Source organism: Nymphalis io, chromosome 26, assembly GCF_905147045.1.
Source record: "Nymphalis io chromosome 26, ilAglIoxx1.1, whole genome shotgun sequence".
NCBI lineage: Eukaryota > Metazoa > Arthropoda > Insecta > Lepidoptera > Nymphalidae > Nymphalis > Nymphalis io.
The window spans coordinates 2,012,192-2,036,167 of record NC_065913.1 but is presented as its reverse complement, the minus strand read 5'-3'; the positions used below and the strand labels follow the sequence as shown (position 1 = coordinate 2,036,167).

Below are 23,976 nucleotides of genomic sequence, written 5' to 3'. Positions count from 1 at the left end.
TTCATAGTTGTTTGTTGTTGTTGTCAATTTATAATAATACCTAAACCTAAGAAATAATTACCAATTTTTTTATATTTGCAACCCTCGACACCCTAACACGTGTTTGCCGCTATATAAAAATGTTGAGTATGGCTGCATTAATACAATCGTAATCATAATCCCTTAGATGAGATTAATAGATTTTATTTACGTACTTAAGGCTTATTAGTTGTGCAAACTTAAGGAATAATAAAACTTAGATCTCCAAGCAATTGAAATAAACCCTCGACCCAGTCTCGATAAAATATTATATAACATAGCTATTTACATTAATGGCGTTAATTATTTAACGAAGCAACGAAGTGGAGCCATTTGAAAAAAAAAATACTTGAATTTTTAAGTCTTGATTAATTGATGGATCATGTAATGTATGGATTTATAGGAAAGCTAAGTATATTATGTTAATTTTATATGACGTAACCACTAACAAAATTAACTCCTAGTGTCAATTTATACACATGTAGCCCCAAAATTATTCTATTCATGGGATTTTTTTGAGTTATTTGTAGCAATGAAAAAGATGAATAGTATTTTCAGTTCTAGAAGTAGTTGGTAGTAGGAAATAATATAACACAATAGTAGTAATCGCACCGTCTTTATTTATCTCTTAAAATAATAACATACATCACCTCGTATGTCCACAACTTAACCTAACTTACAACTATTTGTATTGAAACATTAACTTACTGATAGAAATGTTAATAAAAATACACATTATTTTTATTAAAATTTTCAAATGATATTTCTATAGCAAAAATTGCCAGACAAATTTTTTGAATGATTTCATGGAATATCAAATAAGCAAAGTAAATTTAAGATGCACTTTCATTAAAATGTTATATTACTTATATTACAAATACTACTACGCTTTCTTCGCCGGTGGTCTGAAAACTCCTACAACTACTGCGTGGTCCCTCTCGTAGGGCTCCAAAGTTAACTGTTCTTGAGGTTTTAGTTTGTCCGCTTGTAACTTTTTAACTTCAGCTGCGAAAACAGCTTCTGGTTGAGCAGTTGAGTCTATACATGATGCCTGGAGTAAAAAAAGAATCAATTAGGTCATATTTTATATAAATTTATTATTAAAACGAGGCTTAATCCTCAGTGAGAGAGTTCAATTTCATTCAACATGAAAAATTTAGTGAATTTTGTTATCATCATAGGAAATTTCTATATAGTTCATTCAAAATCAGATTATATAATATGTAAATTATATTAATTATTCAAAAAAATATATTTTTAAATAAAGAAAATACATTAGGACTATTTTATATAGCAAAAATAATAATAAAAATAACAAGTAAATAAAAAATATACCTTAATAGATATAACAAAATGTCCTCCGTTCTTAAGAAAATGTTGTGCGTTTAGACTGACAATTCTAGCTTGGTCCGGTTGAGCGACGTCCGCGAATATTGTGTCTACCATACCTACTAACATTCTGAAAAATTATAAGTTTTTTTAGACATTGTTTTTTATCTTATTTATTTTAATAAATTTTAAGTGGTTATCAGAGAGAGAGTTCAAATAATATCAACATGAAATATTTAGAATATTGAATATCATCACAATTTTTCAAATAAAATGATTAAAAAAAAAAAAAAGTTACTTAAGAGTTTTGGTATTTTATTAAAAATATCTAATAATAATGTTGTTAATTAGAATTTAAAGCAAATAACAAACCTATATTTTAACGGGTGTCTTGCATCTTCAATAATTGGAATAATATTTGTTCGTTTCTTGGCTACATTTATAAGATCGCGTCCCGATCTGTGTGAGAACTCCACTGCATACACTAGGCCTTCCTGTGGGTGTTACGGTTTGTTAGTTAATCATATTTGGTAATAATGGTATTCATTTTGAATATTAAATATAATCAGTATAGTGGGTAGTGGATATGAAATAGTCTTCATGAATAGGTCTGTGTACTTGTATTCATCATAGAATTAAAATTTTCAATATATTTATATTTAACATGACTTCTTAGTATTTTTTGCTTGCAACAAATTGGTTTCAATGTTTACAATTTTTCTTATTAAGAATCTATATACGTATATATAATATATGAAAGCATTTAAAATCTTTGTTTTTTTGTTGATATTTATTATCAAAAACTAATGAAATTAATCCTTCATAAGGTACTGTCAAAGCGAACGCACAAAATTAATGATTGAGTAAAAAAATATTAAACAAATTTTGTCAACACATAACTTCTAATAATAATAAAATTGTAATATGAACCAATCTTAAGAGTAATTACTACCATAAAAAACAACTTGATAAAAGAAATAATTATATTACTCACAGGTCCAACAACATCTGAGACGTGACTGACTGTTGTACCGCTGGCTGCTCCGAGATACAACACCCTTGATCCCGGAGGCATGTGTATAGCATCTACACCACCCATGATGGCAGCAGCTAATTTCGATCTGAACGGATTCCATACTCTGTATTCCACCTTGTCTCCTTCATTCTGCGATATATTGTTTTAGAATTAATACATATTCTTTTAATAGTGTCAACAAGTTATAAGTTTATTAAGAATCAGAAGTGGGTATGTGGATATAGTCTTCACGATTAGGTCGAGATTAGAGGGACCAAATCATCATATTGTAAGTATATAATAAGTAATTATAAAAAAAAAACTGTATAGCCCATTCCAGTTATTATTACTTATGTAAATAAATTTTGCACAAAAGTATCTCTGGTTTTTGTTGTTTGGTTTTCATGGTAGAAACTATGTATCAAACCAGTTTTTAGAAATGTAATTTTAAATAATTTTTTTTTTTAAACAAATTCGAAATGGACTAATATAAACAACATTTATACAAATATATCATATAAAAATCTTTTTACTCTGACATTAGTATTTCACAATACAAACCTCAACTGATATTCTCTTTTCTCCGTAAACTTCCGAGCCGGGAACTAAATTCTTCGTAACCAATGCATCTTCCTTTCCTCTCGCGATAAAAACTCCAGGATGTCTTAAAATAAAGTAAATAAACTTATCAGTATTGCAACAATAATTAAGACATTGTTAATTTGACAGCATATAATCAGTAACATAAATTGGCTTCAAGCATTCGCATTCAGAAGAACGAAAGTTATGTTTGGAACATCATTTAGAGACAATTTTTGGCTTCGTAAACAAAAAACTTCCGACAAATGTCTTTAGTCAAATTAATTTATACTTCATTCCTTCTATCGATTCTAAGTTTGATAATACTTAATATTGTTTTGTGGTAAATCATTATTGTTCTTGTGTCTATAATGCTGATTGATAACAATGGTAACTGATTGTCAAATCATGACATTCAGTAACTTTAAATTGACAATTGAAGTTCAAAAATCAGTATCTAAGATGCAGTAGATATTAATAAAGTAACCAAAGTATTTGGTTAAGGTAATTAACTTTTTGAAAAAATAATAAGCATTTATCCTCAGTAATGTAAATTAAAAGCGACAATTTCAAACTAAACAGATAATCTATCTAGAATATATAAGAAAAAAATAATTATCATGAAAGCTGTACCTGTGGGGTTCAATAATAACTTGTTTTCCTCCTTTAAAACCGCCTCGTCCACCTCTAGGAGCACCACCTCGTCCACGGCCTGAGAAAACCGTTATATTAATAACAAGCTCAACGAGACCAATGTTGATTTTGTGATATTTCAATATCAGTAGTGGGTATGTGGTATCATAGTCTTCATGAATAGGTCTAGATTAGAGGGACCATTCTTTCATCATTTAATTACACATTTTTAGAAAACAAAGCAATAATTATTGTTATGTTGAAATTTATTTAAACCAATTTTGTATATTATTTTACTATGTATTGTGTTGATAAGTTTATTAATCTTTAGAATCATTTTAAAATAACATTTTTAATAATAGCTAAAACAATACATATATAATGTACTTCGTAAATTTAGATATAAATCGAATGATTTGAATTATTACTTAAAGGAAACTTTTGTTAGTCAAAATTCATTGTTTTTATGAATTGTTCATATTTATATATATATCGAAATTATGAGTTAAATTATTTATTAGCTATTATTGATTAGCTAGTAATGCTGTATTTGAAAAAAATAACATTACATACCTCCGCCGCCTCGTCCACCGAAGCCCCGGCCTCCACCTCCACCTCGCTTTTCAAACTTTCCTCCACCGCCACCGCCGAAACCACCTCGGCCACCACCGAAGCCCCCTCGACCGCCGCCGCCTCCTCCTCGGCCTCCTCGAAATCCACCACGGCCGCCGCCGCCACGCGGACTACTAAACTCTGTTGAAAAAACACCAAAGTTCAAAATAACAACTAATAAATATACCATGTGGAAAATTTTAAGAAATACCATCATTTGATAACGTTTATTATTAATAAATTTAAGACGAAGTGCAATATATTGTAGCGGGGGTTGTCACACCATGTGGTAATAAAATGTAACACATGTTTTGTGCCTAATATCAAGAACAACAGTTTACTAATTTATAAGATTTGAATAATAATAAGAAACCATTCTATTTTTCCGACATTACAACCCAAAATTCCCACATGTTATAGTCAAACATAACCTTAAAAATGGTCAATATAATAAAGATTTTATTTCAGCAAATATTATTAAATAATAGTGGTTGGATCTTTCTTTATGCATAGTATTGAAAATAGCTTACATGAAATATGTATAAAGATAAATAATCATCAAACACCACGCGGTTACCACGCGTGTGAACCGATTAAAATATATAAACTATTTGTACTCACCTGGTTTACCCATTTATTTAATTAGATAGTTTAGAGTTAACTAAAACTGAAACACTTATTCTTTATCTAATTATAAAAATAAACTCTTTGAATATCATAAGCGAGCGGAGCTCATAGCGCCCGCGCCGTCTTACCACCACCGGAAATGATGCCATTTTGGAGTGTGCCTAAATTGCCAGCTTCATGACATGCATGAAAAAAAATTAGTTGTTATGAAGTTGCCACTTTAAGAAAATTAAGTAATTCAAACAATTTTTATACGATTATAAATTGTACTGTATTATGTAAACTATATTATGGAAATTTGCTTTGACACAAGCAAATCTTCTGAGGTAATATTCTAACATAAATTGTTCGATACTAAGAAGCATTAAATTAATATGGGTAGATATCTATATATAGTATGTAGATGTTGATAAAATGAAAAATATTTCTTAATTATCTAAATTAAAATAAAATAATTTACCAAATTTTTTACCAATCTTTATCAAAATTCTTTCTACATCGTCTAATCTACAATAACAGTACAGTAACAGCCTGTTAATGTCCCGCAGCTGGGCTAAGGCCTCCTCACCTTTTTGAGGAGAAGGTTTTGAAGCTTATTCCATCACGCTGCTCCAATGCGGGTTGGTGAAATACACATGTGGCAGAATTTCAGTGAAATTAGACACATGCAGGTTTCCTCACGATTCGCCTTGCGTCTAATTTAATTCATTAAAAAATAAAGTTGAAAAGAAAGCAATGAATTTTCTAGCGATATATATAGAGTGTTTGGTGAACTAGCGCCGGTGTCGTTCACTACAGCTTTCTAAAATCTGGCCAAACGATTACGGCAGATATCTATTATCAGCAAATACAAACCATGAAGGAAGAACTAGCTGCTAAACAACCGAGATTAGTCAATCGCTCTAGGCCACGGCTGCTTCACGATAACGCAAGACCACACACTGCACAACAAACAACCACTAAGTTACCTTGCTCCAACAGATTACCATTTTTTCCGGAATTTGGACAACTTCTTACAAGGAAAAAATTCAACTCCGATGCGGCAGTCCAAACCGCCATTAAAGAGTTTATTGATTCTCGCCCCCATGGTTTTTTAGTAAAGGTCTCGCCATGACGTATCTATCATACACGCCAGAAAAAATTTCCAAATTCCGCTTCCGTAAATTAAAAATAATATCCTGCTGGGACTTCAAGAATTCCCAGCAGGATATTATTTTTCGACGAGCCGGTTGGCGTGGTTGGTAGATACTTGCCTTTCACGCCGAAGGTTGTGGGTTCGATTCCCACCCAGGACAGACATTTGTGTGCATGAACATGTCTGTTTGTCTTGGGTCTGGGTGTAATTATCTATATAAGTATGTATTTCCAAAAAAAAGTAGTAAATGTAGTTTCCATAGCACAAACTTTGTATAATCTTAATTTGGGATCAGATAGCCGTGTGTAAAAAATGTCCCAGGAAATTATTATTATTATAATAGATTAAAAGAAGAGCCGTTATCATTTTCTTTTGAAGAGCGACAATATGAAGTTGGGAATACCGTGCCTAAGTACGGTACTAACCGGTAATTGATGTTAAGATAATTTTGTACTTAATTGTAGAGGTAAACACAAACTTCTTGAATTATCTCTATTAGAACATAGGTAGGTACTGTCCAATTACCACAGTTTCCGGCAAAATATTCATATTTAATATTATTATATTGGTTTATTTTTAAGATATAACAATATTATACTATATCTTTTTAAGCTTTTAAATTATTATTTAACCTTTATCTTACATGCCAAAGTTTCAAACAAATTATAAATTACAATAAATTAATAAAAAGGATCAGATGGAAGGAATTTAATATTTACGAATGGCGGTTTACTATTTGAGAAAAATAAAAAATAAAAAAACTGCTGTTGAAATTTATAAAAAAAAAACAATCAGCATTCTAGGGAAAAAATTAATTATTATTGGTATTTTAACAACGATGAATATCTTGACCCAAATACCGCCATCTTTATTTAGTTTCTCTGTCTATGGTACAATAGCATATTCTCATCGTAGTACATAAACAAACAAAGAAGATAAACAAAATTCAGATTTACATATTCAATGCGATTTTCTAAGTTTCGCTGTGTTTTTTTTTCTATTTTTGGCATGTATCCACGCTAGTTGAGTGCAAAATATTCTGGCAATGACGCTTCATTATATTGTGCAGTACTGTTCTTGATTAATATATCTATTTTATCAACGCTTTTGTTTTTATATTTTTTTATTGTATCCTTTTTAATATATCTTTAAAAATGTAAAAAATAGTAACTAAACGCTTTTTTCATTTTCGAAGACTTGTTGATACAAGTTTAATTTTAATTTACGTATTAATACAATACTTCTCACTGTTGCTATTAATAATTATCTAATTGATTGTAATTACAATTTTTTGTATAAATTCTATAACTTAAGAAGATAATGTCAAAAATATACTGATCTTCGATCCATACAGCCTGAACTGTTATTTTTTGAACAATTAATTCAGTTTCTATGTTTGAACGATACGAGCATGACCCTGAACGTTTTGCTTTAAGATATAAAAGAAAATATAGAGTAATATTAATGTTCATTGATTAGTTAATTTTTCCTAAAGCGTATGCCGCGGTGTTACGCCCTGTGAGAGGTAACAAATGACGTCCTCATTAGATCTGTAACGTTCAATGTTGGTGTAGTAATTCCTCAGAGGCGTCTCTAGCCCATATAGCACTCGTGAGCAATAATTTTCCTTGCGCCCTCTAGTAAGCGCGCGGTCAAAATGGAATAAGTACAAATGTTAACATGTTTTTATAAATATTATGTCAATGTTAAAAAAAAGGATAGTGTAAAAAAAAACGACTATACTGACTCTGTCAGTTGATCGGTCATTTTGTATGGAGAGTAAATTTTTTTTTTTACAATTTCCATTTTTTAACATTGACATAACATTTTTATAGACGTGGTAATATTGGAACGTTTCGGCTTGATAGGGTGTTTATCAAACACCTTATAATATATATATACTATTTACAACAGTGAACGGAGATCCGGGTGCAAATGGTCCAATTTTAAATGATGTCGGGTAACAATAAAGTTTCCCACATCTGTCAAATTTCTTCATTCTAATTTCGACCTCATATAGAACAAACAGGGTTCAATATCAATTGGGATTTAAACAAATAACATTTGACAGATTCGGGAAGCTTGATGGTAGGCCATTGTACATGGGTAACAAAATAATTAAACATTTTTGAGCTCTTTTTACGCGGGGTTAAGTTATAAGGCCCAGCATCATAACACGGGCGCAGGTTCATTGAAAGTGCCGAGGCCGGCCGCCGGTGCCCTTAACACCGCTGCGCCCGTGTACACCGCAAACCTTGCACTATAGGTCAAGACGCCTTTTTTTAACGCTGGAAAAACGCCTTACGCGTTTCCCCCACGGGAACAGTGGGGGGGTATGTGGGACTCCAAGTGTCGGTGTCCAAGGCGCCGAGTGCGCCCAGAACGTCGGGATACCCACTAAAAAACCAGCGGTACCCTTTCCGACTTAACGAGGAGCGCCACGGGATCGGTTTCGCATGCTACCGTGGCGCCCTGACGGCCGTGGTGAGGGTTCCCAGCGTACTGTGAACCCCCCCTAGTCCCGGTGGCGCCTATTGTGGCGGGATAGGTAAAGACGCCTCTGTAATTCCTAACAAATCAGAGTTATCAAGATTTGCTAATATTTCGATAGCCTAACATCAACTTAAAATGTTGTTAAAACGTTAAACACATTACATACATCTTTTGTTTTATCATACTATGTAAACCATGTAAGCCAAATTTTTAGTAATAATTAATTGTTAAAATCAATATTATTACTTTTTTATTAAAAGTTTTAAATCGAATGCTTTTAACAATCTGTTCTGGAATCGACATTAGATCGGAGAGTTCTCATCAGGTGAACTGAATTAATTCCGTTAATCTGTGTATATTAAAAGAAATACACAAAATTATATTAAATTTTGTGTATTTCTTTTTTTTTATGTTTATACCTATTATTCTTATGTTATCTGAACTGAAGTAGCCTCCTTTTTATGATCTGAAGTAGTCTTATTATTATCAACAACTATTACTGATAAGACGCACTCGCAAGTATAAAAGTCAGTCTTCATCAATAAAAGTATTGGGCTATTGGTTTGCTATCGGACGTAGTAGGTACGTTGGGATAAAATTTATGATGAAAAATTGGTGATCGAAACTTCAAAGGATTTATTTTTAAGGTTTGTTTAAAACATTTTTATTATCTGTAACTTGTAAGTATTATTATATCTACATTTTTTTTTCAAACTTAATGTTGTTCGGAGTTTAATGTGATGGAATCAAAATTGGTAGAAATAGAAATTATACCTTAATTATTTATATTCGATGTAACTATGTTTTACGTTTGCATAATACCTAATACTAATCGTAAAATGTAATTTGACCAAAAACAATCGTACTTTATATATATTTTTTTTATATACAATGGGTAGGCGGACGAGCAAATGGCCCACCTGATGGTATGAGGCCACTACCGTCCATAGACATTGGTATTGTAAGAAATATTAATTATCGCTTACATCGCCAAAGATCCACCAACCTAGGCAACTAAGATGATATGTCCCTTGCGCCTGCAGTTATACTGGCTCACTCATCCTTTAAGCCAAAACACAACAATACCAAGTACTGCTGTTTTGCGAAAGAATATCTGATCAGTGGGTGCTACCTACCCAGACGAACTTGCACAAAGCCTTACTAATAAGTAAACCTTCTTTTAAACTGTCGTTCGATTCCTAAAAATTTTTAATTACGGCTTTTTAGACGAACTGACATACACGTTTATTATACAGATTGGCAGTCAGAAAAATAGACTACCTGGTGGTCACCCGCCCATAGATATTAAAAAAATATATATCTTTGCTTGCCATAACAAAAGCTGAAACAAGGACATACTCAATTAACGGTTTATGGATTTGTAGTTAGACGAGTTTATCAAATGAAATCCTGTACTTAAGAACAGTACCTTGATATACAGTAACAGCCTGTGAATGTCCCACTGCTGGGTTAAGGCCTCCTCACCCTTTTTGAGGAGAAGGTTTGAAGCTTATTCCACCACGCTGCTTCAATGAGGGTTGACAATACACATGTGGCAGAATTTCAGTAAAATTAGACACATGCAGCTTTCCTCACGTTGTTTTCCTTCACCGTCAAGCACGAGATGAATTATAATCACAAATTAAGCACATGAAAATTCAGTGGTGCCAGCACGGGTTTGAACCCACGATCATCGGTTAAGATTCACGCGTTCTTACTTCCTTGATATATTATATACTAAAACCCCACAACTGTATAGATTACCACAATAATTGTAAAATAAGACAAATGTCCCCTGAAAACAGAGACCATCTTCTATTTTCTGTCTGTTAAAAATTTCAACCTTTTTTTCAGTAATATTTTCAAAAATGGAAGTTCTAAATTTTACTTCCATTTTTGAAATTTCAAACATAACGTTAGAAAATTTTAATTGGCTCAACGAACCAGCCCAGTGGAGCTTGAAGGATAACGAACTGGTTTTGACTACAGACTACAAAACTGACTTCTGGCAAAGTACATGGTACAATTTCACTGTGAACACCGGACATGTTTACGGAGTCGGCATTTCTGAAGATTTTACCTTGGAGGTCAGTGTCTACTTGTGATGATGTCCTACTGACGGATATCGGACACGGATATTCTCAAAGGGGACTAGATAATTTGTAGACTCGTATAATCCGATGGGACAGCAATCCGACACGACGAGATGAGAAGAGACAGTTCAGGATCAACGGCCTAACCTGTATTCCGGGAGTGTTAACACTGCCAACTTCCATACCAAGCGGCTACCGAGAATTTCTTAATAAAAAAACCTAGTTTTTACTGACCCGAATCCGGGTTTGATCTCGAACCCTCCGGATTTATAAGTAGAACAAGTTAAAATGGTATATAAATCGGTATTGTTTTTAAGATTTTTCTTGTTTTTAAAGGTATGCGTTGAAGCGGATTTCCACACGCTGTATGATCAAGCCGGTCTGATGATTTACTTAGATGAAAAACATTGGCTTAAAGCGGGAATCGAATACAATGACGGACAACCTATGATAGGCAGTGTACTCACTAATGAAGTTTCTGATTGGGCAACAGGTATGTGTTTAAAAATCTTCAATTATAAATTTCAAAACACGATGTCCTTTTCAAACTAACCCATTGTTCTGATATATTACTGCACAAACAAAGGTGCAATCTATTCCCTCCCTCTTAATCCAATGGAAGGTTAATGATTTTAAGTGCTTTTCGAAGCACGAAATTGTAAAACCGCCATCTTTTAAACAGAGAGCTGCTTCTGGAAATTTCCTGTAGTTACATATTTACCGTGGATTCCCGTATTGTTCATCCAATTATGATTATATATACTTAGTATTTATTTAAATCAAATTTTATATTTTAGTATTTATGATTTGGGGGTATATTATATGGGGGTTTATTATTATCAGTAATAGTCTTTAGTCTTGTTAATTCTATAAATCACTTAAATTATTATAAAGGGAACCCCGCATAGAACATATTCATACCAGTGTCAAATAAAATATTATAATAATAATTGTCTGCCTCGTTGGTCTAGTGGCTTGATATATGACCGCAGACCTGGACGCCTTGGGTTCAATTCCCAGGTCGGGCCCATAAAAAGTTATTCGGTTATTCTGAACAGAAAATTCTCAGTAGCAGCCCGGAGTCTGAAAGTTGGAAGTGTGTACACTCCCGTGCTTCGGAAAGCACGTAAATCCGTTGGTCCTGCGCCTGAACTCCGTCTCATCGGATTATGAGAGTTAGGGAATAGAGAGTGCACCTGTGTATGCGCACACACTTGTGCACTATAGTGCACAAGTGTGTGCACTATAGTGCACAAGTGCCAACTCAACAGTTGGCTAATCTCTTTTGAGATTGACCGCTGTGGCCAAAATCGGTCTGGAGGACATTATTTATTATAATATTACATGCATTATAGAACAAATCAAAGACATTGTCATAGACAATTTACAACTTTTTACTGGTTTGACATATTGCTTATGTCATCAACATACAACCGTTATTATGTATTAATATGTGTATATAATATGTATTTATATTAAAATGCCTAGTGCGATAATGTCGCAGTTTGCACTTGCGAGATTTCTACCACAGTACCATCAATAGAATACTGGTGGTACTCGTGAGTTGTACCAAATATTGTAAGAGGCTTTGCAACAGTTATATGCCTATCACGTGAAATATGTTCAGCTTAAAAATTGTCTACAACTAAATCGGCCACCATTACTAATCACGAACATTTGTTTACAGGTATATTCAATGGTAACCCAAGAAAATTCTGGCTGAGACTGACGAAGGTCGGTACCGTTGTTTGTATTAAATACTCCACAGATAATAAAACATGGCTCTTATTAAGATTATCAGCATTCCCTGTGGCCGAGAAGTATTTCGTGGGTCCAATGAGCTGTACTCCACAGCGACAGGGCTTGACTGTCAAATTCAGTGGGTTGACATTTAGTAAGCCAGCTAAAGATATTTTACACTCTAATTAAAAAGCAATAAATACATTTTGCATAATTTCGTTTTATCATTTTGTTGTTTTATTAACCACTATGCTACATATGGGGTGTTATGGGGAAAAATATATCATTATTAAATTCCAAGTGGTGTTATTAAAAAACTGTTTGGTTTAATTGTTTTTATTGTTCATATTTTGTACAAATTCCGTTGAAATAAGACAAACTATTGGACGATTTTAATATTATCAACGTGGGATTTTAGAAAAATATTCAATTAACATAGCATTTATGTTTTAATTAAAAAGTAAATATTACCTGCTTTACTTATAAATGTTGTTTCGCGGGCGATTAGTTAAGCAATGCTGTGTCTTCTTCTTTCGAATGTCAAATCGACAATCATAGAAAGAGAGAAAAAATTGTTTAACTAACCAGCCGCTAAGCAACGTTTATAAGTAAGGCTGCAGAATACGTGCGAGTTTAGTAGTATCAGGGTTCATTGCGGGGAAGCCCCCGCGAGTCGACTATGACTATGCTTTGAAATAGTTATCGATTGTCGATATTACGTCACATCACTAGCCGTATTTTTAATCTAGTAATAAACTCGCACGTATCACACGTACACATGAAGCTATTTAATCAAATGAAATATTTTTTATTTACTAATTAATAACTAATAACTAAAAATGCTTCAAATTTGTTTCTTAATTATTATAATATATATATATTTAAAAATAAAATACCAAAACGACATGATGATTCAAACATATATACCTTTATAAATATATTTATATGTAACAATATATAAAAAAAATATCTACTAGAAAAATTATGACAATTATTAATTTTGATGTAAGTATTAATCTATTTATGTTTTATGGTAGACCTGAAATATAACAGGTAGTGGGGATACCTGTATAGATACCACCCACTTACCATTTTCTACCACAAAACAACCACACATTTAATAAAATGGTCGGAATTAATAATCTATTTGTTGTCGGCTACAATGCAAACAATTTAACATGCAAATAATCCCTTGTAGGCAAATCTTCAATATTTTAATTATTATATGTAAACATCATTTAATATATAATAATATATATAAATATATAAGGTATATAATGACTTCACTTTAGTTATTAATAAACACCTAACTATATACAACTATTTTATTGTAAATATTATTTATCGTAAAGCCCATTGCTTTAGATGTACATATTCTATTATATACATTTTTAAAACATTATAGTGTTGCCATAGTATAAAAAAAGACAAGAATCTAACTATTAACCTTAATCTAAACTAAATATCACATTTTCATTTCTACAACCAAAAAATATTTGATATATAGATAATAAAATTACGAATGACCAATCAGGGAACAGAATTCGAAAATAGAATTTGAAAAATGCTATCTATTATATGGAGTATTATAATACTGTCAAATTAGATAGCAACTTCAAATCCTAGTATAACCTTATATGTAAACATTTTCGACACATGAGCAAAAGCTTAAAATCATAATAAACGAATTAAATTTAAAACTAAATTTGTTTTTTTTTTTTAATTATTACAATTTGGAGCAAATAAAGGGTCATATTCGGACTAATCTTAAATTACTAATGTTAAAATATCTCAATTTTCGGTTAAGCGAATTTGGACCATTTCACATTGTACTTAAGGCTGTCGTTGGACTGTTATCGAGTGGTTCCGTCTTGATGGAAACTTGCATGGATTGCTGTGACGTCACCGGTGCGATTTTCGAACGTTCCAGATTGTACATCTAAAAAAAATACATATAATTTTTATTTAATTTTCATTTACATTCTGGTCTACTTCTTTCTTATCAGACTCCTTTTTTTTGTTTTAGGCACCTAAAATATTTTGTAAATGTCCTTTTGTTGAGTAAAAACAGTCTTTTCACAGGAAAAGCTAATTTCACCACACTACTGCAGTACTGGATACACAACTGGTTGGCTGGCTTCATCCGACACGTGCAGGTTTCCTCACGATGCTTTTGACGATCAGCCAAAGTCACTTCGATTCATCCTTGAGATTGGCCGTCGTTGCAGAAATTCGATCAGGAAATCATTTTTAAATCCTTTTATGTTAGCAAATCAATCAATATATCAAGTTAAGCTACCTTCATAAACAATGGTGTTGACAACTGGGCGACGCTCGTAGCCTTGTTGTAGGAGTCCTCTTCGGACGCGAGAGATACTTCCACGGGCGAAACCTTCAGTTTCGGAAACTGTTTCTTGAACAGCTGTTCCTCGTCTGAGTCCGATGGAGGGGGGCGGACCTGGAAAATTGGAAAACGAGATATTAACATTTCCCTCTTTTATGTATACTTAAAACACTATTTTAATATCAATAATAAATACTTTTGACCTTCAGTGTGTCTAATACGAGTTTTTTTTGCTTATTCGATAGCGTTCACATTAACTGCGATTTATATGAAATTCAGATTATCATCACTAGATGGCACTGTTATTTATTAATTAAATTGCAGTTAACATCGACACTACCGAATATGGTTATTATCAAACCCGCTTCTGAACTGTAGTGTAATTATGGCATTTTTACCTTTCTGGGTCGCCCGGGTCCTCGTCTCTTGGGTGGCACTGGAAGTGGTGATGGGGAACGAGCCTGGAAAAAAAACATGCACATATTTAAAAGCTGGCTTTTTATCGATATCTGCTTTGTTTTATTAAAAGCTATATAAACGATATAGAGCATCTAATCTAGATTACATTTTCGTTATTACTAATATACTAGTGTTTCATCCTCGTAGTTTATAGCGAAGTCAGCGAAGCCATTGGTTGGAACTCGGAATTATAATGGAATTTTAAAGGATTCATAGTTACAATAATTTGTGTTTTTTAATTCATCACGTGATCGACGTGAAGGAAAACATCGTGAGGAAACCTGCATGTGTTGGATCAAAACCTGTCATGTATGCTAATACATATGTAAATACATGTGACAGATTAGCATATGTATGCTAGTTAATTAAGCTTGAAAATCATCTCAAAATAAGAAACCTAGCTTAGCTGGAACTTTTAAATAATGTTTCTTTTTTTACTGGCAAATCCTGAAACCATCGCTTTCAAATAAACATTCAAACCCTTCAGCTTTATATATTATATAGAACGTACCCTTCGTTTCCTTATCGGTCTACTTCCATCAGCCGAGCGCGTCGTCATCGACAATTTCGATTCATTCGACTTTGAGCTCATAGAATTATCAACGATTTCTTGTTTAGCCAGGATCCCGCTCATTCGATTCTTGAAGAAGCTGTCTTCTGCCATCTTCAATGCTTCAAAGCACTTGTGACCTTGTAAGGCGTACCTAATTATCTTCAAAACCTCAATCCTACAAAGCAATCTCGTATCATCGTCCATCTTCTTAAACAGAGGGAGAAGGGAGTTCATGAATAGCTTGTCGTCATCAAAGTGATCGTCAGGCAAAATGGTGTTCGCGTCGATTTTTATTTCCAACTTCTTGTCTATGGTTGCCTGGTTGCATTTGTCCAGGGTTTCCGGTCTATCTTGGACGTCTGATTTGGTTTTCAGGTCGAGTGGTCTGTCCGTAATTTCGTGCTTGATCCGTGGTATGTCTTCTGGGGGCGGGTGCTGGGGCGAGTTTGATACCTCGGAGAACGATTCGTATTTGTCTTGGGAATAACGCGGTTTCCTGGAACAAATTAATTTGGTTCGGTGAGAATTTTGTTATTTCATTTATATACTTGTAATTAATGCTTAGTAGTTATTTCGTAATAAGGGCACATATGATTACAATTTTGATTATGAAAAATTAAAAGTAGTGATAATAATAGTATTCAATCAGTTCTGCAAACCACTAATATAACTTGGCAAACTCACTTGTTCTGCAGAGCGCGTAACAGGAAGGACATCTGCCTGTGGTACTGGTATCGCCGACTGCCCGGCGGGCACTGTTCTGGCGGTTGACATTTCCCTTGACGAAACGCCTTTGTGTAAGAATCGCGGATCGAACGCCATCTCTTCTGTACTTCTTTACCTGTAAACAAAAAAATACATAAAATTTATTAAATTACTTTTTTTACAGTTTATTTTTTAAAGAATCACGGGATCACTCTTTGATTACTATGAGCAGATTGTACATTTTGTTCTCTTTTTTTAAATAGTTAGGTAAACTTGCAAATAAGACATCTGATTTTAAGTGGTCACCAACGGCCCATAGACAATGGCATTGTGAATTGTAAGAAGTTATCCATTCCTTACGTCACCATTACGGCGCACTCCACCAACCTTTGGTAACAAAAATGTTATGTCTTCTGTGCCTGTAGTTACATTGGCTCACTCATCTTTAAAACTGGAAAACAACAATAGTAAGTATGCTGTTTGGCGGTAGAATATATAATGAGTGGCTTGCATAAAGCCTAGTCTTATCCCATTGGAAGTAGTACATAGTAGCCAAATATCAGCCCATTTTCGAATTCTGCGTATCCTTAGAGACCTGGGCGTATCAGTTTTTATTTATGTAGGTAACATTTATCATTATCACGCACAATCTACTTCGATAAATTGATACGTAAGCCTATTCAAATTTAGATAAAACCATCTTAACATTGAGCGAGGGGATATGGGGAGTCCATGAACTTTCATTCATTTACATTTAGCATCCGTGCTCTTGTTACTTATAACTTAATTGCTAATTATACTTGAATACATTTATTTGAATTTAAAAGACAACCACACAGCACATACTGAAAATAGTTTTTTTTTTAATTTTTATTTAGTTTCAATATTGTAACAAATTGATATTATTTTTGTAAGAAGCATTTAAGATTTAATAATGACTAGTTTCCAATTGCGGCTTCGGCAACGTGTGAGGGTGGGGTTTGGGGGGTAGTGAGTAAATGAACAGGTATTATGTACCACATTTTTGACTTAACTACTTATATCCCCTTTACTTTAAAATTTCCGATAACGACTTCACCGACATTCGAACCGCCATTTTATCGCGAATCTATAATTAATACCGGAGATTATTCAAAATCTCGACCAATGATATCGCGCTAATTCAATGTCAAACTTGTTTACATATATTTACTTCTTGGTTGAAATAAATCGTTTATTGAAACAATTTAAATTATAAGTTCACACAATTTAAACTAGATGGCGTTAGCTGTATATTACACAGCGTTATCATTCCGTTTAACATTAATGTGTAATGTATTCAAGATAATGGATAATTAATAAACACTGATAAGGTAGAGATAGAAGAAATACATTATTTTTAAGCTTATAAATTTTATTTGTTAATATGCCTGCGCAAGTATTAAAACTAATATGTTTGGATTTAAAAAAAATTAAAAGTGGTATTCTGCTCGTTATATATTCACGTGAAGACTTTAAAATCAACATAAAGACCGGCTGTCATCAATTTTGATAATGCTAATTCTTAAATTATAGGCACTATCGTTCCTAAAAGAATCAATTAATTGAAAAATTCTGATTTATTCCTTTGTATTCATCCTACCTATCCTTTATTTTAACAACCTATCTGGATGCGAAATTTAAACTTTCTATGTGATCTGGAATTGGGTTAGAGTTTTGATCTATAGGTCAGTCGGTGATAAAAATGACGATTTTTGGACGTTAATATCTTAATAACTGTTTAAGGTGTATTTATAAAATTACCACATATTATTATAGACCACAAAATATCTCGCAGGTCTCAATATATGAGCCAAATTTGACATGTTTATGTGAAATAGATTTTGAGTTATGAGGTGAGCAAAGGAGGCTCCAAATGGTTCGTGTAATATCACAGACGGTACTGCTCGCCAGTTCTGTTAGCTTGAACTTGGCTTGACACGCTACCGCATATCTAGATCATGTTTTGTGAAAGCACATAAAGCCGTTGATCCTGCACACGATGCCTTTTCTGTCATGTCGAATTGCAATTCCATCGGATTATGAGAGCGAGGAATAAAGCGCACTTGGGATTTTGCACACACTTGTGCACTATCGTTGGCCCTGTGCAGTTGGCTAGGAGAACATTATGAATATATTGGTAATAAAATGGTCTGTTCATATACGTATATAACTAATCTTTAAATAATATAAAACAAAGTCTCAATTCCCCTCTATCCGTTTGATCGCTATCTAAACTAAATAAAACATAACACAATTCATGGTCAAAGTCGGTTAAAAACATTCCAGTATTTTCCAGTTTTGTCAGTATTTACACATTAACTATAATGTAAAAAACGTGCGTTTAATATGTTAAGCCTGTATCCGCCTTAATATTTCCGCCGTTCTATATCACTTTAAGATACTTTAGTACTTTTAGATTACAATTGTACAAGTACAATGTGTATATAAAGCGGATAAAACAAATTATTGATATTTTGTAAGCTATATGTAACTAAGATTAATTTAATAAGAAAACGACACAGATAAATATACATTATATATTTATGTAAATTAATAAAAAAAAAAAAAAATTGCAAGATGTTAGTTAAAAAAAATCGTTTCAATAAAATGCATTCGTTTTTTTATGTACAAGTTATTTATGTATATAATGTATCACTCGCCCACTGTTCTTTCACCCGTGCTGTGCTGACGGGTCGTGCTGCACGTCGCGTATTTTTTCACGCGTTCATTTCAATATACCGTGTTATTTTTGTTATTTTGTTAATAACTTGCATCACAGTTTTACACTGTAGCAGTTATTATCGTTCACATTTTGTTTCTGATCTATTATAATGGTTTTTAAATAAAAGAATAATAAAAGAATATTTCTAAAACGATTGGTTCTGATTGCAAACGTCACATAGACAATATTTACTTTTAAAATAAATATGTTATTTGACTCTGTCACATGGTAAATAATCTTACATGTGTCAATTAAGCCGAGATGGCCCAGTGTTGAAACGCGTGAATCTTCTCATGATCGTGGGTTCAAACCCGAGCAAGCACCACTGAATTTTCATGTGCTTAATTTGTGTTTATAATTCATCTCGTACTTTATGGTGAAGGAAAACATCGTGAGTAAACCTGCATGTGTCTAATTTCACTGAAATTCTGCCACATGTGTATTCCACCAACCCGCATTGGAGCAGCGTGGTGGAATAAGCTAAACCTTCTCCTCAAAAAGGGAGAGGAGGCCTTTAGCCCAGCAGTGGGACATTCACAGACTGTTACTGTCAATTAAGAATATAGATGTCGTCATGTTTAAAAAAAATATTTAATTATAAAAATAGTAATTATCTTTAAAAAAGTTGATAAGATGTCATTGATATTCTGATACCTATAAATCTTTGATTAAAACCAATTTTAAAAAATACCTATACAATAGAAAGTTAGTATTACAAATAAAAAACAAACAACTATTTTAAGAAATAACCAAAAAAAATCTAATTTTAAAATATAATTGCATAAATTTATAATACGCAAAAACAATAAATAAATATTGATAATAATCATTGTTAAATAGAAACCATTTTGTTACAATGCTTGATCGAATCACATTTTTGTGATAACAATAATCCCTATGACTGGCTGAAGATGTTTATAAATTACACAGGACATTTTTTTTATGTAAAAGGTGTGTAAGCATACGTCCGTGGGCTTTGCAGGTGCGTTGTCGGCTTTTAAGGAATGAGTACGCTCTTTTCTTGAAGGTTTTTATGTCATATCGGTTCGAAAAGTCGCTATCACGCACGAAAGCTGGTATCTCAGAGTGGTTGTGCAAAGCAGAAAATGCTTTAAAAATCGTGCTGATGTGGATTATCGAATAATTATTTATTAGAATTGGTTATCCATCCAGCTGCAAGAGACCTACATAATATATCACAAGACAAGCTGATCACTAACATGAAAAATTAAATGTGATTATCATTACATTATAAAACAAAGTAGTCCCATTCTGTCTGAACGGGATAAACTCAAAAACTGCCAAACGGATTTTCATACGTCATCATATGCTTTATGCACATACATATTATGTTGATGATTATATGCCCTTAGCACTATGTATGTTTGATGAGCCGGTTGGCGTGGTTGGTGGACCCAGGACGAATATTTGTGTGCATGAACATGTCTGTTTGCCCCGAGCCTGGGTGTAATTATATGTATAAGTGTGTATTTACAAAAGAAAAGTAGTATATGTAGTATATCAGTTGTCTGGTTTCTATAGCAAAAGCTCTGTACAAGCTTAATTTGGGATCAGATGACCGTGTGTGAAAAATGACCCAGGATATTATTATTATGTGCGAATAGATCGATTGACGAATATCTTTATCATTAATTAAAAAATACACGGGATAAAATCCTTATTATTCCCGTACGAAGTCGAGACGGGAAGCTAGTTATATATAAGAAATAGTTTACATATAATAATATATAAGATCTATTAACAGCAAGAAAGGTTTAATATACACAGCCGACTTACACAGTTCGAGGTCGAGACGCGATCGGACGAGTCAAGTTGAAGGACGTCGGATAAACGGAAAAACAATTCGGTTGGTATCTTATTAAGCTTATAATGTGCCTCTCACGTACATCGCTGAGGATTTGCTTAAATTTTATAACATTAAAATGATAACGTTCAACTATATTATTTAAATTAAGTGTAATTCTATAAACAAAAATAATAAAAATAATAATTGGAATAAGCTCCGAACCTTCTCCTCAAAAGGGAGAGGAGGCCTTAGGCCAGCAGTGGGATATTAACAGGCTGTTACTGTTACTGTAATTCTTAAAAACTGAGATAAATTCTAGAAGGATCCATGAAGCCTTTCGAACTTGTTCGGTCAACAAACTTTTACATTTACCGTATCTATAAAATAAGAAAAAGATTCAAGACGGATTGGACAACAAGACAAAGTTATAAGTGTATAATTTTAATTGTTTAGATAATATATAAATAACTATTTTACGATACAAGGAAATATATATGTATATACAGATATATAAAATAAAATTTCGAAGCAGAATGTTACACCTTTTTTTTAACGCTGGAAAAACGCGTTACGCGTTTCCCCCACGGGAATCATGACGCTCGAGAATGTTACACCTTACCGTTTGGGTATAGGATTTGTGAAATCCAACATTGCTTACAATCAATGTTGGATTTTCGATAATTATCAATATTGACCTTTACAGCCGTAAGGCCGTGACTCGTGATATATTTTATATAAATATTATAAGCGAGAAAGTATTTGTCTGTCTGTCTTCGCTTTTTCTTGTCACGATTTTGATGAAATTTGGTATTTAGCAAGCTTGAACCTCAAGGATGGATATAGACTACTTTTTATACCTAACACCCGCTTCTTCCCCCCTCCCCCTAACACGCGAGTATAACCACGGGAGGAAACTATTAAAATATACAATCGACCTAGATATTACGTAAAAAAAATACTCTAATACATTAATAATAGTCTTTAACTTTGGGCCCGAGAAATTTTCAGTAGCAGCCGAGAGATCAATCAAAATTCAAGACTAGACTAGAAGAATAGACTATTACAGGTACTTACGAATAATCAAGCGCTACAATCGCTTCGGAATGTGGATTCTACCGAAAAGAGCAGACAAGAAACTCAGTAGTTAGTTGACATACCTCGGAGAGCACATAAAGCCGTACATCACGTCAGACACGTGGCGGTTGGGTTGGATCGCGTTCCAGCGAATTTTTAACAACATTACAGATAATACTAGTACACGGCTAGATTAAATCTCATAGTTATTATTTAATAATAAAAAAATAATATTTGGAAAGTAACAACTCATCAGAACTATATATTTCAACGGAGTAGGAGTAAAGGTAAACAAACCGTAGACTTACAAATTTCTAATAGCTCTGCTGTATTACGCACTATAAACAGTTCTTGATTAATTTACCTTTATTTATAATACAGCACTATTCCACTGAAGCCGAGATGGCCTAGTGGTTAGAACGCGTGAATCTTAACCGATGATCGTGGGCTCTAACCCGGGCAAGCACCACTGAATTTTCATTTGCTTAATTTGTGTTTATAATTCATCTCGTGCTTGACGGTGAAGGAAAACATCGTGAGGAAATTATGCCACATGTGTATTCTACCAACCCGCATTGGAGTAGCGTGGTGGAATAAGCTCCAAACCTTCTCCTCAAAAGGGAGAGGAGGCTTTAGCCCAGCAGTGGGACATTAACAGGCTGTTACTGTTTACTACTATTCCACTAAACTACTTATAACTACGTTAACTTTCGATGTTCCGATTACAACTTCGCGGTCATTGAAAACGCCATTTTTTCGCGAATCCATAGTGAATGTCATAGATTATTCAAGATCGACGACCAATGATATCGCGTCAATTGATATCGGTGACCAATGATATTGATGCCAAAGTTGTTTATTTGGGTTTACTAATCTTGAGGTTGGAATAGGCTATAGATATAAGTATGTGCAAGCGATACCGTGATGCTCCTCGTTAAGACAGAAAGGGCACCGCTGGTTTTTAGTGGGTGTTCCGATGTTCGGCACCTTGGACACCGGCGAGCCCCCCCGTCCCGTGTTCCCGGGGGGGAAACGCGTGATGCGTTTATCCACTGTTATAAAAAAAGGCTATAGATATAACGATCCGTCCATTACTACTAGCTCTAGACAGTTAAGGATATTTTTTTTAATAATTAGAATTTCCCTATATATATTAAAGTTATCACTTCCTATATTTTATGGATTCGAATGACTCATATATTCGTATATATGTTTTATTGTTATTATAAGTCACGTCGCTCGAATTGTTTTCCGGTTTTTGTGTACGTTAATAATATGAACTATGTTTAATAATAATAAATAATAAAATCCTGGGACATTTTTCACACACGGCCATCTGATCCCAAATTAAGCTTGTACAAAGCTTGTGCTATGGAAACCAGACAACTGATATAATACATATACTACTTTTCTTTTGTAAATACATACATACATAGATAATTACACCCAGACTCAGGACAAACAGACATGTTCATGCACACAAATGTCTGTCCTGGGTGGGAATCGAACCCACAACCTTCGGCGTGAAAGGCAAGTATCTACCAACCAAGCCAACCGGCTCGTCAAAATAAAATCGTTTATCCTGATTGACTAATAACGCACAACGAAAACTACAGAGTCTACACTGGCATAGATATGCCAGTGTCACTTATATAAGGGGCGCAATCGAGCAAACGATACTTTTATTTCATTTTTTTTTTCGACTTGGCTCCTCGTTTTAACGTCATAACCTTTGTAAGTATCCGCAAGAAATAAAAGTGTCCAAAATTTACGCACACGCGATTTAAACTATGTTTCATACTAGTTTTAGTTAGTTTATAAAGCGTATGCTAAATGTCACGATGATTGGTGAACTTGTTGGCGCGGATTGAATGATTGCTGGATCTCGTGCAGGAATTAAGTGTATGTAATGAATAAAAGTTTGTATTTTTGAAAAAAAAAGGGCAACTTCTGCGTTCCTTGCCGTTTCCTTTCGGTAGGATCCACATTCCGAACCGTAGTAGCGCTTGACGATTCA

At 33.5% G+C, this 23,976-nt stretch overlaps 3 protein-coding genes across 5 annotated transcripts in view; 1 reads left to right on the top strand and 2 right to left on the bottom strand.

Moving 5' to 3' along the window:
* Positions 1 to 618: 618 nt before the first annotated feature.
* LOC126778538 (rRNA 2'-O-methyltransferase fibrillarin) lies at positions 619 to 4,953 on the bottom strand. Its single transcript, XM_050502197.1, has 8 exons — positions 4,808 to 4,953; positions 4,148 to 4,327; positions 3,575 to 3,653; positions 2,924 to 3,026; positions 2,342 to 2,512; positions 1,720 to 1,841; positions 1,354 to 1,477; positions 619 to 1,069 (listed from the first exon to the last, which is right to left on the bottom strand). The coding sequence occupies exons 1-8, from the start codon at positions 4,818 to 4,820 to the stop codon at positions 902 to 904; spliced, it is 960 nt and encodes a 319-aa protein (XP_050358154.1). The 5' UTR covers positions 4,821 to 4,953; the 3' UTR covers positions 619 to 901.
* A 4,036-nt stretch (positions 4,954 to 8,989) lies between these two features.
* Positions 8,990 to 12,488, top strand: LOC126778584 (uncharacterized). 2 transcript variants are annotated; one of them, XM_050502259.1, is made up of 4 exons: positions 8,990 to 9,088; positions 10,296 to 10,528; positions 10,871 to 11,027; positions 12,222 to 12,488. In XM_050502259.1, exons 2-4 carry the CDS (start codon positions 10,310 to 10,312, stop codon positions 12,461 to 12,463), a joined length of 618 nt encoding a protein of 205 aa, XP_050358216.1. In that variant the 5' UTR covers positions 8,990 to 9,088; positions 10,296 to 10,309; the 3' UTR covers positions 12,464 to 12,488. The 2 variants fall into 2 exon arrangements, with proteins under 2 accessions (XP_050358216.1, XP_050358215.1); XM_050502258.1 differs by having other exon boundaries at positions 8,997 to 9,121.
* A 1,207-nt stretch (positions 12,489 to 13,695) lies between these two features.
* The window catches only part of LOC126778515 (uncharacterized), a 35,536-nt gene continuing 25,255 nt past the window's right edge, over positions 13,696 to 23,976 (bottom strand). The window contains exons 2-6 of one of the 2 annotated variants that reach the window (XM_050502149.1): positions 16,315 to 16,471; positions 15,589 to 16,126; positions 15,017 to 15,079; positions 14,574 to 14,732; positions 13,696 to 14,213 (exon numbers count right to left, since the gene is read on the bottom strand). In XM_050502149.1, coding sequence (XP_050358106.1) covers positions 14,097 to 14,213; positions 14,574 to 14,732; positions 15,017 to 15,079; positions 15,589 to 16,126; positions 16,315 to 16,471 — 1,034 coding nt within the window. In that variant the 3' untranslated portion in view covers positions 13,696 to 14,096. The remainder of the gene's footprint in view (positions 14,214 to 14,573; positions 14,733 to 15,016; positions 15,080 to 15,588; positions 16,127 to 16,314; positions 16,472 to 23,976) is intronic. The other variant, XM_050502148.1, reaches the window with a different exon arrangement.

Excerpts from the sequence above, each read along its gene's own strand:
- LOC126778538 (XM_050502197.1), bottom strand. Across the intron at positions 1,478-1,719 it reads AGACACCCGTTAAAATATAG|AATGTTAGTAGGTATGGTAG; the intron begins GTTTGTTATTTG and ends ATAATTTTTCAG. Across the intron at positions 1,070-1,353 it reads ATTTTGTTATATCTATTAAG|GCATCATGTATAGACTCAAC; the intron begins GTATATTTTTTA and ends TTTTTACTCCAG.
- LOC126778584 (XM_050502259.1), top strand. The coding sequence starts at position 10,310 with ATGGAAGTTCTAAATTTTACTTCCATTTTTGAAATTTCAAACATAACG. Across the intron at positions 10,529-10,870 it reads CTGAAGATTTTACCTTGGAG|GTATGCGTTGAAGCGGATTT; the intron begins GTCAGTGTCTAC and ends TTGTTTTTAAAG. Across the intron at positions 11,028-12,221 it reads AGTTTCTGATTGGGCAACAG|GTATATTCAATGGTAACCCA; the intron begins GTATGTGTTTAA and ends ATTTGTTTACAG.